The following is a 14,927-nucleotide window of genomic DNA, read 5'->3' as shown; positions in this document are numbered from 1 at the left end:
CCCTGGAACAGAGCATGCTAACAGGATTAGGGCTTCAGGATTTAGACAGAGAAGCATGAAGGAGAAAAGTAGGGGAGATTATTTTCCTTGTCAGATAGGGAAGGCATAAAATGGGGCACGTTTGATGGTGGGAGGATTCTGGCTCAAGTGGAGGGTGGATAGTTCTGGATTTATTAAATCCAGGAATGAGGAGTTAAAAGAAAAATGATACTTGGCAACACTCAACAAAGCACAGCGTCTGGGCAAGGCAGAGTGTGCTGGGCTGAGCTTGCCAGCTCCATGTCTTTGAGAGGCTCCACTCAGATTTGGGAGTCCTCAGGGACACGAGGAGTGGCACTGTGTTAGCCTGCAAAGGAGATATCAGGCCCCGAAATATGAAGTGGCAGCCTTGCTAGGAAAGTCAGGGCTGTAATTCTCATAATTCTCCCCTGGTACTGCACCAAGTGTGAATGTGCAGGGCTGCCTTTCCCAAAGCCTGATGTCTTTGTCCTGCCTGCAAAAGCAGCAGAAGCAGGCTGGAACCTGGATGCTTCTGGGCACATCCTCTGCACCATGATATCTCTGTGCAGAAGCACTTGTAGCCTTCTGGCTGATCATACAAGCTTTTTCTGAGTTTTCCAGATACAAAAGCCACAAGACTGAAAGCTTTTCACTTGTGCCTCAGCTGAATGAATAGAGGAGACCTGATTAAGAGCTGAAAAGACAGAGGAACGCTCCTAAGGAAAGGCACAAGGGTCTCCAAAGAGAACTCAATATTCCCTATCAGCACCAAACACCTCTGGCATCCCCAGTTCCATGTACAGCTAAGATATTTGGCTCTTTGCAGCAATTTAACCTTTGTGCATCCACCACTTGAAATACCACCCAGGGAAGTTAGCTGATAACAAGCATAAAGCCATAAAAATGAGTAGGAAATGGAAAATGCACATCAGGTGGATCATGCTACCATTTCTCATCCATTGACTTCTACAGGTTCTGAAAGCAAAAGTTTCAGTTGCATCCTCTCATTTTACACACAGAGCAATGGAGGCAATGAGAGCACTCATCACAGTCCCAACCCACCCTGAATTCTGAAATGCATCCTGTCGCCCTGCCCCTCACCACACTAAATGATCCCCGAGAGCTGATCTTCACAGTTACTAAGATGGAACAGCTCAGACCACATGGGAGCTGGAACCTGAGACCCTACAAAGAAGGAAGTAGATCAGAATGGATGAACACTTTGTTTTCCAAGAAAATCATTATAGTTGAATCTGTCCAAAGAAAATGGACAAAAATAAAAGGTCAGATCCTGCCAGGTGCTCTTTTCCTTCCTTGGGTTCAAGAAGAGTTGTTGTTTTCTAAAGACATTTACAAACCACTAGATAAGATCTCAGCATGAATACCAAAACCACTGCCTGGGATAACCTCTGGGGTCATTAGCCTTGGGTGACAAAGAGGTGGATGCAAGAGGGAGGTCAAGAGCCAGACCAGCATTTCTGCTGCAGGGTTTGTTTGGCCCTGTCCCAGGGGGACATGCTGGTGGATAGTAAGAGGTGAATATGGGGCAACATGTGGTGGTGGCCACTCTCCTCCCTATCTCCTCTCTCAGGGGACACACCACAGGAAGACAGCTCTGCGGCTTTGGCCAGGTTGCTGGGTTAGCCTCTTCCCCTAGTCCCACACCCAGGGAAGGACAGAGCAGCACTCCCTGGATAGAGGGACATCTGGGTGTGCTGAGCTGGGCTTTGTGGGGAGTGGGCTGCCAGGCACAGGGAAAGTCTGTCAGGGATGGGGTGGGAAGGGGAGGGTGTGAGAGTGGGGTTCCACTCCTGCTGGCTGCCTTCCCACTGCCTGCCTATCCCAGAAACACAGTAGTGCTCAGCAAGGAAACAGCCCAGCCAGCCCTGTCTGCTGCTAGCACATATTAATCATCTTTTCCTCTGCTCCATCCTGCCTTTCCCATTTCCCTCACTGTTGAGTGCCAGCAGCTGGGGACTCAAAGGTGAGCCATCACATATTGCAAGGAAACACCCCTAGCCCCATTCACCTCTGAAACACCAGAGGGAGGAGAAGCAGGGGGCAAAAGAGAAAAGGTCAGAGCTCCCCATCCTCTACAGCATCATCCCCTCCCCACCCCTCCTGCATTCACTGGTTCTCTCTTGCTTTAGCTCCCTGATGAAGATGTGAATGTTAGCTGACCCACCTCTGTATAGCAGAGCTTTTCTTTTGGCCCACACAGCCAGCAGAAATTCAGAGCAGTGTTCGCTACACCCCATATGCCTATGTGTGCATGTGCATATATATATATATATATACGTGTGTGTGTATATATGTATGTATCTATATATATGTATATATCTGCATGTATATAGAAGAGTAGAGAGTCCCTGTCTGTCCACACCTTCCCCTCCCTCCCTGTTCCTCATGGCACCAAATCAAGCTGCGGCAGACTTGACAAATCTATTTGGCATGGTTCACTCCACTGTTGCAGCCTGAACTGCGTGGAGCACGGCACTGACTCATGGAGGAATCTGCACCTTGAATGCAGACATCTGGGAGCTGGCTTAATGCAGGAACAGTGGAGATTAACACGGGCAGGGAATGTGGGGCCAGTGCCTCCCAGCACCAGGTCCCTGAGCAAGTGGCTTTGCCCTGGCCCCACTGCAGCTCAGCAGCTGGTGGCCAGTTGTTTGGTGGTGAAGGAAAGCAGTCACCTGGATGCAAGGGGTAGGTGAGTCACCAAAAAGCAATTACTTAACCCCCAGCCTTGGGAAGTGTCTGCTAATTTAAGGCCAGAACGTGGGAACAAATTGAGACTGGAATAAAGGAATGAAAAAGATGAGGCTTAATTTTTCCTCTTTTTCATAAAAAAAAGAAAACAGAGCAGAAAAAAGCTGACAGGACTCAGGGCCAAATCCTGAAATGGTGGCAATTCATGTGGCTATGGGATTGCTTTAGATTGACACCAGCCAGGCTTTAAGGTCTTGCTGGAGCAATGTAAATTGGCTCAGCAGCAGTGAAACCAGCCATGCTGTCCTGCTCCACCCTGGCTGAAGATCCAGTGTCCAGCACCCAGGACTGCAAGGATATGACATATATTTGCCTCTGAAACTAAAACCACCTTCCAGGCTGGATTCCCACTCCAGTTAGACTCCAAAAGGTAAATTTATTGCCAGTGGTTATTTGAAACACTGAGCTGTATATTTAGCTCATCTCCCTGCCTGGCATGTTGCCAGACTCTTGTCTCCCTCAGCGTACAGAAACAGTCCCAGTGAGTCCTCAAACTCACCATTAGCACAATGTGCCTGGGGTGAGGAGAGATGGCCCTGGCTCACAGAAAGGTCTGCTGTGACCAGTGGGTCCTGGGGGAGCACAGAGCCTCTACATCACTGCATGGCCAGCATGTTAGAGTTATACATGAGCTCTGCCATTAGCTACTGCCCTGGAGCCAGCCCACCTGAGATCTGGGGGAGCCTGGCTGCTGACTCTCCTATGTGGTGCTGGGCTGCCCTGTGCCTCCATTTCCCTACCTCTAAAATAGGACTAGCACAAACTTACTGGCATGCAAGGAGCATAAATACTCCAAATATTGGAGGTATGAGACCCTGATAGGGGCCTCTGCAGGGAGAGGACTCATTCTGGGAAGCAGAGGGAATTTGAACCTGAGACACACTTGGGGGAAGGGGAAATCACACAGCCCGGAAGGGAAGGAAATGTCTGGATGAATCCTGGGCAAGGCAAGCTACTGCATTTCATGCCAACAGCACCTGTGCCAGCAAATGGAGGGGACAGCTAATTTAATAGAATTGCTGAGCAATCAGAAATTGCCGGGATGTGCATATGGGGGGAGGTGAGTGGGACCCCAGCCACAGAGTTCACACAGACAGACTATGGCATAGCAACAGGGAGGATCTGAACATGACAGCAGGCTCGGTGGGCACCACAGGGCAGCAGGGAAGCTCTTTCTGGAAGTGCCCTTAAGCAGAGGACAACCACATGGCCAAGGCAATTGACAAGAAGTACCAGCCTGGCACCACAACTGCCTTAATCCCCCTCCCCATACACCAAAGCTTCCATGCAGACCACCTCTAGTTTATCTTGCCTGGCCATGCAGCAGCACCTGCAAGGCCTGAATCAGCTGAACACCCATATTTACCCTCCCTCCCCCTTGCTCCTACCTCTGTGTGTGTCCCAGAAACACACCAAGAGCGTGCAGCAGCTCCTGGGGCTCATTGCAGCCTTGCTGACCGTGCCTGCTAGCGCAGATCCCACAGCTCTGGCAGCCTGAATTGCTTCTCATTATTTATTGTTCATTTTGTTCTCTGGGACAGTGTGATCGTCTCTTAGGAATTGTGCCCTTTCATTTCCAGGCCTCAGTAACTCCTGAACTACAGTTTCATGTGGTTTTGTGATTGTTAACCCAGCATGCAGACAGGTCTGCGGCCATAAAAACTCAATGAATCTAGTATGGCAAAACACAGGCTGTGAAAGCATTTTCTCCTTCATTTGCAGTCAAAGAACATACTCTCTTCACCACGAAAGATGCAGCAGCAGCCAGGTTTTCCAAGGAATAGTGTTTCCTCATTGCTGTGCCCAGGAGAGAGGACTATTTCTGCTCATAGCCTCATCAGTCTTTTAGCCTTCATCAGAAAAAGAGTCCCTCACAGATTAAACCCTCTGGGCCTGTAAATTCTCTCTATTCTCTTCCCTCCTGTTGGCTCCTGTAAGACTCAACAAAGTGCAGGCAAAAGAGATAAAAAGGCCTTTACCTTGTGGTTTTTCCCATGTCGATACATCATCCAGTCCTCCCCATTGGTGCTGACCTCCAGCTTGTAGGTACGGACATAGTAGCCATTCTGGGTTTCTCTGGATATGGCACCCTGTGTGGCAATGGCTGTGAGCACAGTCAGGAAGTGGAGGTCCACCTTTCCAGGGGAAAAAGGGACAAGAGAGAAAGTGGTGACCACCTGAGAGCCCAGGATGTCTAGTTAGTTCCTCCCTCTGTCTCGGAAAAACGAAAAGGCACAAATTCAGCCTGTTTCACTCTACCTGTGGGCACGCAATTCAACAGGCACAACCCAGCCGCCAGCTGACTTCAGCATGATAGGACTATGGGACAAGAGTAACTAAGCTTCTTGTTGTCCATTCATCTGGGACCATAACAAAGCCTTCTTCCTGCCTCAGACGAAGCAATAGGATTCGCACAGAAGTTCATGTCCATTAAAGCAGGACAGACTGACTTTTTCCATGTAAAATAAAACCATGATGTCCAATTAGCAAGTGCTGCAGTTCTTGGTTTTCCCTTGTTATTTTTTGTTTTCTTTTTTTTACAACATGGGTTGAGAAAGGTCAGCAGAGCTGGCTTAGTAGCCCTGCCATGAATGAAGAATGAGGTGTCTGCTAGAGGCAATGACATTCATCACCTCCCGCTCCCAGTGCCCTTTAGCAAGCGGTGTCTCCCGGCAATGTGACGCAGCCAGAAGCTCTGTGCGGACAGACTGTGGCTCTAACCAGCTCCCAGGGAAAGCCTTTGCTCTGTCAGCCCCCACCTGACATTAGCCCACTCATGCTTCCTACATCATTGATGAGATAAATATTATTCTATTTGTTTTTCCAGGCACCCTCTGGAGACTTTGGTCCTCAGGCCAGTGGCAGTCAGTGGCCCTTGTAAGTGGCAGAGGTCTCTCTGTCTTTATCAATATACTGGAAAGTCCATCAAGCTTTTGGGCAGGACGGAGGAGGCGGGAGACAGACAGTGGGTGGAGTCAGTCCTTGTGCGGGCATGCTGATGGATAGCCAGCCTGTCGCACTTCAGAGGCACTGCAGCTCCCCTACTGCTTGCTCCCCGTGAGCCACAGAGGCAATAAAAAATTCAACAAGCCTTATGGTCAAGGGTCATTTTAACAGCATGACATCCATTTGGTGGGGGAAGAGGTGAGGGGGCTGGAAAGTGTGCATACCTGGAGGTACTCTTTGTTGCTGTCTACATTGGGGGTCCAGCCATTGTCATCGCTGTTGAGCCGGCTCTGTTGTGGGGTCCATCGCCCACCTGAGTCGGTGGAGGAGGCACTGATCTGCATGTTGGAGATCCTGCCAGACTCCATCCCCAGAGGCACATTGCACTGAAAGTCTGGAGCAGACACACACACACAGAGATCAGTTCACGGTCTCAGTACTTCACTCCCAAGTGGAAGGCAGCCCTGAACTAATCTCCCCAGCTAACCTTGAGCAAAGCTGTCTGTCTGAAAAGATGAACAGATCTGCACCATCTTGCAGGTTGTGTGTGTTCACAGATGGCATTGAAAAATTAAAGATAGGGCAGCTTTATGTTTGCATGGCCCTCTGAACACTAACACAGTTCAGATATTTCTCCCTTTCTCTATCTCCTTCACCTTTACTCAGTTTTGACACAATTCTGTTGCTTCCCTCCGTCTCCACCAAGATGTCCCAAGTCCCCTTGTCACAAAGTTTCCATCTTCTTGAAGGCCGTAAGTGAAATCTAAGCTCTAACAAGGGAAGGAGGACAAGCAGGCACATCAGGAGGGTTCTTACTGTTCTGCTGCTGGCAGGAATGTCAAGGACTGGAATGGGCACATCTAATGTTTTTGTGTACATGTGAGAGTATGGATGCATGTGTGCATGTGCCTGTGTATATGTGCATGTGCTACATACATGTGGTATCAGGTCCATAGCAATTAACCAGACAAGACTATGACAGACTCTGGTATGCTTTCATTTGGGTCTCCTCACTTCTAAGGCTTTAAAAATCACCATTAGTTCAGTTTTATGGCACATGGCATAGTTTTTATGGCAGCTGTCCTGTAAAAACAATAGCAAAGAAAACATTGAGAGGAAATACTGCATTGACCCAATGGTGTTGCTGCTGTAAACCAATGGGGCTCCACCAAACTGCCTGTGTTTTTAATGTGGCCAAGTCAACCTTGGGTGGAAATGATGGGCTAAGTTAAGATCTCAGTGGTATTATTAAAGTTTCAATTTACACCACCATAAATGGCCCTTTAACAGTTCTTATGCTTGATTTCTCAAGCTTCCTCAGTTGTTAACATCTTATTTCCAAATCCTTTTAAAGAACAGAATAGAAAAGGGATTAAAGAACAGATCAACTGAGTGTGGAGATAGGAAATGGTGAAGAGCCTGTCTGTAACTCTCACAATCCTCAACAGAACATCTCTTACTGAATCACAGAGCAAGAGCCTGTAACCCTGCTGTCTAGTGCTGCATAACCCCTACTCTACCCTGCTCGCTGTCATAGGCTTTCAGTGTCATGTCAGGGAACACCCTCTCTTTCTCTGGGACTGAGGGGTGTCCTGAAGGCTTATTCTGTTGTATTACAGGTTCACTGTGAACTGAGGTCAAGAACAGTAGCTCTGATGCAAAAATACCATGGGAAAATAAATTGAACCATTCCTTGCCTGCAAGCATTATCACAAAGAATCAAAATGCTCTTCATTCTCAAAACACACAACTTACTTTCTCACTCCACATCAATTTGCATCCCTTATTAAGGGTTATAAAACAAAGTTTGGTTTGAAATTCTTAGAGCTTTAGGCATTTTTTAATTAGACAGCCAGGAAATTCCAATTTGTGGTTTGGGGCTGTAAAATTTTGGAAAACTAGCAGGAGGGAGTACATCTTTTCCCCCCATGCTTTAATGAATCTGCTGCACATGCTGGGCTGTGTCTTCCCCTAAATCCTTCGGGCAGAGCACATACATGAAGGATTCTAACCCAAAAGGTATTGAGAAGACTTCATGGACAAGTGAAAAATCAACAGAAGGTCAGAAAATGTGATTCTTACTGAAATCTCACTTCAATTAGAAAGAGAGGACATGACAAAGTAAAACTCCTACCTGCACTGATAAGGGACCAGTCCCTGAACACACTGCTACCTGCTTCACTCTCACATGTGTCAAATGAAAGATGGGAAAAAAAGGTGACATAACTAAGTCATACACACACATTTCCAGCTTACTTTCTGGGACTTCATGATGGATCAAGTAGTACTGAGCAGAGAAACCGTCCTTAGCCACTGCCAAGTCCGTGTGGAAGGTGAGGGAGAGGACACCAGTGGTCGACCGGATGTCTGATGGCATCTTAGTACCACAGTATCTGCCTATCAAGGGGCCAACTGCAAAAGAAAGAGCAGCAAAGGTAATGCCTGCTTTTCCACTGGCCTCCTGAGTCACTAGCAGATTGGCATGACTCAGCAGGGACACCTTAGCAGGACCAGTTGGGATAAAAGAGAGGCTTTGGGGATGGGCTGTTTTTTATATCTGCTGGCCTCGTGCCAGCAGAAATACCCACTGCAGCAGGCACTGCTCTGTGATTGGTGGGAGATTGTCTGAAACACACTGTTTCTTGGTGTTGGTACAAGGCAGGCAGGTCCTCCCAGCATTGCATGAACCCACTGTCCATCCCTGAGGGAAGACCAGTGGTATCCTGGAGTGTTCCATGGGGCTTTTCAGATCAGTGGTTACAACAGAGCAGTAGTGTGGGGTTTAATGCATGCAGCCTTCTGCAGGCACACTGTCCCCAAGCTGGCCACGGAGCACCCCGATGGCAGGTTTCATGCTGCAGCCACCTTTGAGGTTAGGCACCTTTGGTGTTCAAACACAGACTGAACAGTTTTGGAGCTTTGTGAGACATCAAGAAAGGCTGAGGACAGCAGCATAGCATGCTATGGCATACCTTGAGGGATGCCATCCCAGATGTCCAGCCAGTCATACTTGCAGTCTTCTTCCCCTGACTGCAGTGGGTCATGCTCGAGGTCAAAAAGCACAAAGTGGAGGAGGATTTCTGTCTTTGGCTTGGCTATGATGGTGAAGATGCAGTCCAGGTTGTGTGGATACTTGTCAGGGAAACCTGGAGACTCAATAGTGCCGTTGGAGGCAGTGAAGTTTCTGGAGCAGTCCTCAGAGCCTGTAGCAGTAGGAAAAACCCCAGAGACTTAGCAACAATGCAGCTTAATGGCAACAACACTGCAGAAAACCCATTTTGAGCTTAGCAGTGTTGTGTATTCACTTCTGAAAATGTCCTGTAGCTCAAGAGCTGTGTGAATTCCTGCAAGAAGCAAGAGGGTGATTTTCAAAGCTTTCCACAGGTGGAGAGAGAAGGTCCCTGAGGTCACTGGAGTAGACAGCATGGTTCTAAATTCTTCAGACAGCTTTGCAAACGTAACCTGTACACCACCACTGATCCCCCTGACAACTACCCCAAAACCAGGAAGAAGTGTAATCCCATCCAAAGCTATGGCTGCAGTTTGGCAGGCCAGCACCCTGCCACATCTCCCACACCAGTGGTGGTAGAAAAGGAGGCCACACTGAGCTGGTGAGGCTTCCCCACCTGGCCCTCTCCACTGTAACCTGACTTCCAAACAGCGATCTGCCAGCAGACCTGCCGAGGGGCCAGCCAGCACACAGGAGCTACCATATGAAGTCCTCACTGACACAGCTGCCACCTGCAGCCACACAGGCAAAGGACCACAGTGGCTCCAGGTTGGATGGAGGAGCTCACATTCAGGGAAAGGGCTGCCCAAGATGAGGAAGAGAGGAGTAACAGGATGTAATCTTTTTTGAAAAGCTGTTCACAGAGGTCAGCCTCCTGCAACCTTAACCCTTCCAGCACAGACAGCTCTGCCTCAGTTTCCTCTTGAGAATATCAGGAAGCACAAACATTTACCCAGTGAAAGGGCCTGGGGGAGTGTGCCAATGTCTTCACTGTTAGCTGCAAACCCTCAGAAAGGGCACAGTTAGCCTGTGGTCCCCCAAGACCCACGCAAGCGATAGGGGCCAGCTCCAGCATATGTCCCCACAACAAGGGCAAGAGTGGGGGTAACAGGGGCCATGGCAGGGGGTTCTCTGTGGAGAGCAGGAACAGAGCCCTCTTTTTCACAGAATGAGCCATCCACACCAGAAATGCAAGTTATTTCTATCCTTAAGGAAGACCTATGCGTGGCAAGGAGGGCAGACAATGTTGCCTCTTATTTACTGCTGACCTCAGCACTGGCCTCAGCTGTAGCCAGGCCAGCTCCGTGCCCCCTCTCATACAGCCAAGGTGCCTCGGGGTGGCCTGGGAAAGGAGAATTTGTGTCGTATTCATACCACGGTGACTTTGAAACCCCTGCATTGTGGAGACAGGACAATATGCAACAGAAATCTGCAGCCTGGAGCTATCAGAGGGGAAAGGGGATGTTAGAGAGACTGCTAGCCACCGCTGCAACCCGCCACTAGCATTCACAAAGGTTTCTGCTTCAATTTTACTGGGACACTTTCCTTCTCCTCTACAAACCCTTCTGCTCCAGCTCTTCCAGGCAGCACGAGCCTTCCTGGGACTAATGGGAGACTTGTTATTCAATTCAGCATTAACCTACAGGAGTCAGGCCAGCAGCCCACAGTAATAGCAGGATCTCACACTGCATTATGCAGTGCCTGGCTGGAGAGCTACTCAGGAGAGGCTCTTAATTGACTATCTAATGAAGCAGCCAGCTTTTCTGATGTGAACCTGTGGGGTAAAACACAGAGGCAAAAAATAAGGCCAAACACAAATCACAGCATAATGCTGTGAACAGGGATAAGGTTGTACTTCATTCCAAACAACTTGAAAGACAAACACATAAATAGGGAAAATAACACAAGCTCTGAGCTAAGGAGAAAATCAAAGACTGAACCCAGAGTCAGGGTCTGTCCTCTAGAGACAGGAGAGAGACGTAACTATGTCACCGCATTAGACTACGGTTTCCTCATGTGGGGCCCTTATCGCATTTGGCATCTCTGTCTACAGTTTGGCTGATAACAGCAAACACAAAGCTTTTTATAAGGAAGCTGCAGATAATCAACGGGAGTCATGCTGGCTTCGGCAGCACGGGCCAGCCTGAGAGGAGACTTTGATGCCCAGCTCTGGAGAGCTCAGGCCAGCCCTGCCAAACTGACTCACAAAGGGAGCAGCAGGGAGGCTGGACCAGTCAAGGCAGGCAGCTCTTTTGTCAGCCCACAGACTGCTGACTGATACCCATCAGGGGATTCAAAGACTGGTATGCAGTTGTTTGTATGCAGATTACTCTTCTCTCACACTGTGATAAGGGAAATTTAGCACAAGGTGTGGAAATAAAAGCTGAAGGAGCTGAAATGTTGAAATGAGTTGTTTTTTTAGGTCACCTTTAAGAGAGAAAGAATCTGCAGCCACTGCTGCCTTTACTGATGTGGACAATGGCAATCTGATGACCTTTAAAGCTGGTGACACCCTTGCTGGTTACCCTGACAGCTCAGATGGAAACTTGGTCCGTGCCTGTCTGCCTACCAACAAAAGGCAGGGTTTGCTTGTGCTGCCGTAGCCCCGCAGCCAGCACTGCCCAATGCCCTCCCTGGGAGCCCCAGCAGGGACAGGGACTGGGCAGATGTGGGCTGGGGATACTCCCAGATCACAGGCTCATTCATGCTCCTGCCTTGCCAGGCTGGATTTCATGGGCTGTGGCTGGAAGAAAGAATGGCTGTTTCTGGAGAGGATGGCTGCCTGCAGGGGCAAAAGGAATGCCAAGACCACTTCAGACCTGAGAACCATACTGCAGGGACCTACACTGAGGGACACAAACTCATCTCCAGCCTCCATCCAATACCTGCTCTCTTCCAGATCAGCCCTTGCTTCCTCTCCCTCCCTCCCAGGAACAATATCTCATTTTCCCATGAATTTGCCCCCTTGCTGGCTCCCACCCAGACAGGCTTCCTGCTTATCATCCTTTCTCACAGCATGGCCTGGCCACCTCAGCCAGCTGGACCACCCCACATTGCCCCATACCCCGGCTCGGGACACGGAACCAATGTGAGGTTAGGCACAATCCAGCGCAGTCTTCTGGGCTCAGAGATGGTGTGTACGAGGAGCAAGAGGCAAGGGGGGCTGAGGTGGGTTAGTGGTCTTCCCACCTGTACACAGACATTCTTTGCCATCCTCTGTCCTGGCAACTGGCCTCAGCAAACCCCAATAACCAGCTGAACCACTAAACTCTTTCAGGACCAATCTGCATCCTAATCATTAACTAACAGCAGTGGCGAGCTGGCTGCACAGCAGCTCAATGGCCAGTTATGCAGCCCAGGCAACCAGCAGCAACAGCACTTTCCTCATCTATCTGAAGATCTCCTGTCCTCATCATTTTGCAATGAATTTAGGGAGTCTCATTCCCATTCTCTTGCAGCAAAGTCTCCATATTCACATCTACCGGTGGCCAGGTTATGGGCTGTCTGTACTCCTCTGTCTGCCACACAGCTGGGCCAGAGCCCTTGGGCATTGGTGCCTATGCTTCCTCCCCACCTTCTTTTTAAAGAGGCTGGGTAAGCAACCCTGTTGTGGTTATTTCTGGTTCTTCACCAGGCATGGACTTTTTTTTTTTTTGTGCTGGATGCAATGACATGAAATCTGCATGTGTGTTTTCTTCCAACACACTGCCAAAGGAATATGGAACAGGGCAGGTGCTGGTGTTCCAGCGTTCCCTTGGTGTGCTGACATCTCTCTCTCATGCACACAGAGTGGAGTTTATTTTCTCAAGCCTCCTTCTTCCCAGACACAAAATTCTGGCAAATATTGAGACAGAAAGATTATTAAAAGGCCTTTGAGCAACTATTCCTTTCCTCAAAAAGAGTTTGGTATTAAAAAGAATTATGAATACTTCTTATATCTGCCTGAAAAGGCACTGCCTCAGCCCTTGACAGCATTGCTGACAGCAATCTCTTGAAAACCTAAGTTCCCGAGTTACCAATCCTGCTTCCAGGGAGAGAAAACTCCGTCATTGATCAGCCCTGAATTGCAGCTCCACAGGAGGGGGAGCTCCATGCGTTTCTAACAGAGGGACAATTCCCTTTTAGCCCTAACAAGCTCCACCATGCCGGGGAGAAAAGATGTATGTTTCTATTCCTCAAATACAAGAGAGCATTTAAGGAGGAATCCTGCTTTTGATGCCACACTGTGATCCAAAAATGCACTGTCATGTGCCACTACCATCTTTACCTTCTTGGAAATGTGATGCACAGACTTGCTTGAATTTTTTTTTTACAAAAAGAGAATCCTTTATCTCTGGAAAACATGCTAGAAATCACATTGAAAAGGTGGTCAAAGACACCTCCTTGTGAAGGTAATTGTGACAAACAGCCTGAGAGACAGGCACTGACTCAGACACTTACCTGTCTTGTAGATCTCATAGCGCAGAGAGAAGCCGGCACCTTGCCGTGCATAGTCTGAAGTGAACTTGATATAGAGAGAGGGGCCAGAAGAGATGATGGTAGGAGGTGCTATGTTCCCACAGTGTTTGCCCAGCAGGTCTGCTGCTTCACTGTCCCCATCTCGGATCTCGATGTAGTCATACCTGTGGAGGCAGGTGAAATGGCAGTGAAACCATCTGTCGGGGAGACACTTCAGGTTGCAAGGAACAAACAAAAAGCACTTCTTGATAACTGCAGATTTCACAGAACATCTTCCAGACAGGTACCTGGGACTCTCTTACTCACACCACACCACAGCCCTCAATACATTTTTTCTCTTTTGCCTGGCTATATTTAAGTGCCTTCCTCTGTCGCAATTTACATCATTAATTTATTGCACCAACATCCACTTCAACTTCAGAGCCAACATGCAAAATTTAGGACACAATTTACCTCTATTTCCATAAAACTCCTTTGGCTCAAGCTCAGATACACCTCTCCTGGGTCTGCTCTCCTCCCCTGACCTCTCTCCTGAAATGCCATTGAGCTATTTGGCACAGCTCACTTTATTCCAGTATCCATGTGGGATTTGGCCAAGCATGCACCAAGCATTAAACAGTCAATGCTCAATCATGTAAGCAGGTAGCTATTTTGTGCACTGACATCACATTGGTCCTTTAACAAGCATGGCCAGTACACTCACTTAGCACTCGGACAGTAGTACTGATCCTCTCTATCAGGTGCTAACAAAGATTTTCTGTGGATGAGAAGTGCTGTGTAAGAGCTACATCCTGTAACCTCAAGCTGCCTTTGCTAAACCCTTCTTGGAGATGTTCCCCCTGCCCATTGGTATGACTCTGGGGTATCTGACTGGTCTGGGGGAGGAGTGTGTAGGGTTAGAATAATAGCCTCCCGGTACAGAGACAAAAGCTTGTTGCAAAATCTGGCTGAAAGGCGGAATTCCCACAGATCCCTTAATATTTTCTAGGCCATGACTAGGCAAGGTAGTAGTATCAGGCTCTGCGTGCTGTGAAGGAACAAACAGCTTTTACATGTACATCTTGTTCTTCAGCTGCTTTCTAACACCCACTCTCTCCCGCCCCTCTCCTCCTCTCTGGCCAGCATGCTGCTATTTAGAGAAACTGCCCATCTCTCTTTGACTGTTTATTTGCTTTGTATCAACCTGTTTGAACAACATGCTATAGCTCTTCTCAATGGGCCAAGAAGGAAAAAAGTATTTCCAGGCTGCCAGCAATCTGCCTTTCTTCTTTGTCACAAGATCTTCTGTTTGGGAATGGAGAGTTGAAAGGAGAAGTAGCTTGCTGGATACAGAATGATCCTCATGTGACTCATTCCTGTTCTGAAAAGCCCATATCGGCAGGCAGCAACCTCAAAACAAACTTACAGGGACTTAGTGTGCTCCTCCACAAAGAAAGATGGCCTGGACAGCTTTGGTTTCACTCCTTTCTGGGACTAAATCAGGCAGAGATCCAGAAGCGAAATGCCTGCAGAAAAAATCCTGTCTACGCTGGACCGAGCACTCAACTAGCTGCAATCACCCAGCCTTTAACTTCATTACAGACTCAATTGGCTTGGCCAAGGTGAAATCCAAGCGGTCTTGAAAAGTGGCACTCGAACAGGAAGCGCATTTGGCTTAGCTGGTGTGTGGGCACACAGCGATGCAAATGAAGATCTGCTGCCTCTGCTCTCTTCTCAGCTCTGCCTAGCTCCCTATCACCTT

General features: G+C 48.5%; 1 protein-coding gene across 1 annotated transcript in view; it reads right to left on the bottom strand.

Annotated features, from left to right (window-relative positions):
- NRP2 (neuropilin 2) overlaps nucleotides 1-14,927 on the bottom strand; it is a gene marked incomplete at both ends in the record, with an annotated part of 73,638 nt that overhangs the window by 43,232 nt on the left and 15,479 nt on the right. Inside the window, 5 exons of the mRNA XM_009070633.1 lie at nucleotides 4,752-4,907; nucleotides 5,943-6,112; nucleotides 7,975-8,130; nucleotides 8,691-8,921; nucleotides 13,169-13,350. Of these exons, the coding sequence (XP_009068881.1) occupies nucleotides 4,752-4,907; nucleotides 5,943-6,112; nucleotides 7,975-8,130; nucleotides 8,691-8,921; nucleotides 13,169-13,350 (895 nt within the window). The remainder of the gene's footprint in view (nucleotides 1-4,751; nucleotides 4,908-5,942; nucleotides 6,113-7,974; nucleotides 8,131-8,690; nucleotides 8,922-13,168; nucleotides 13,351-14,927) is intronic.

Source organism: Acanthisitta chloris, unplaced genomic scaffold, assembly GCF_000695815.1.
Source record: "Acanthisitta chloris isolate BGI_N310 unplaced genomic scaffold, ASM69581v1 scaffold24472, whole genome shotgun sequence".
Classification (NCBI taxonomy): domain Eukaryota; kingdom Metazoa; phylum Chordata; class Aves; order Passeriformes; family Acanthisittidae; genus Acanthisitta; species Acanthisitta chloris.
The sequence above is the reverse complement of the archived record's forward strand: the minus strand, read 5'-3'. Positions and strand labels throughout refer to the sequence as shown.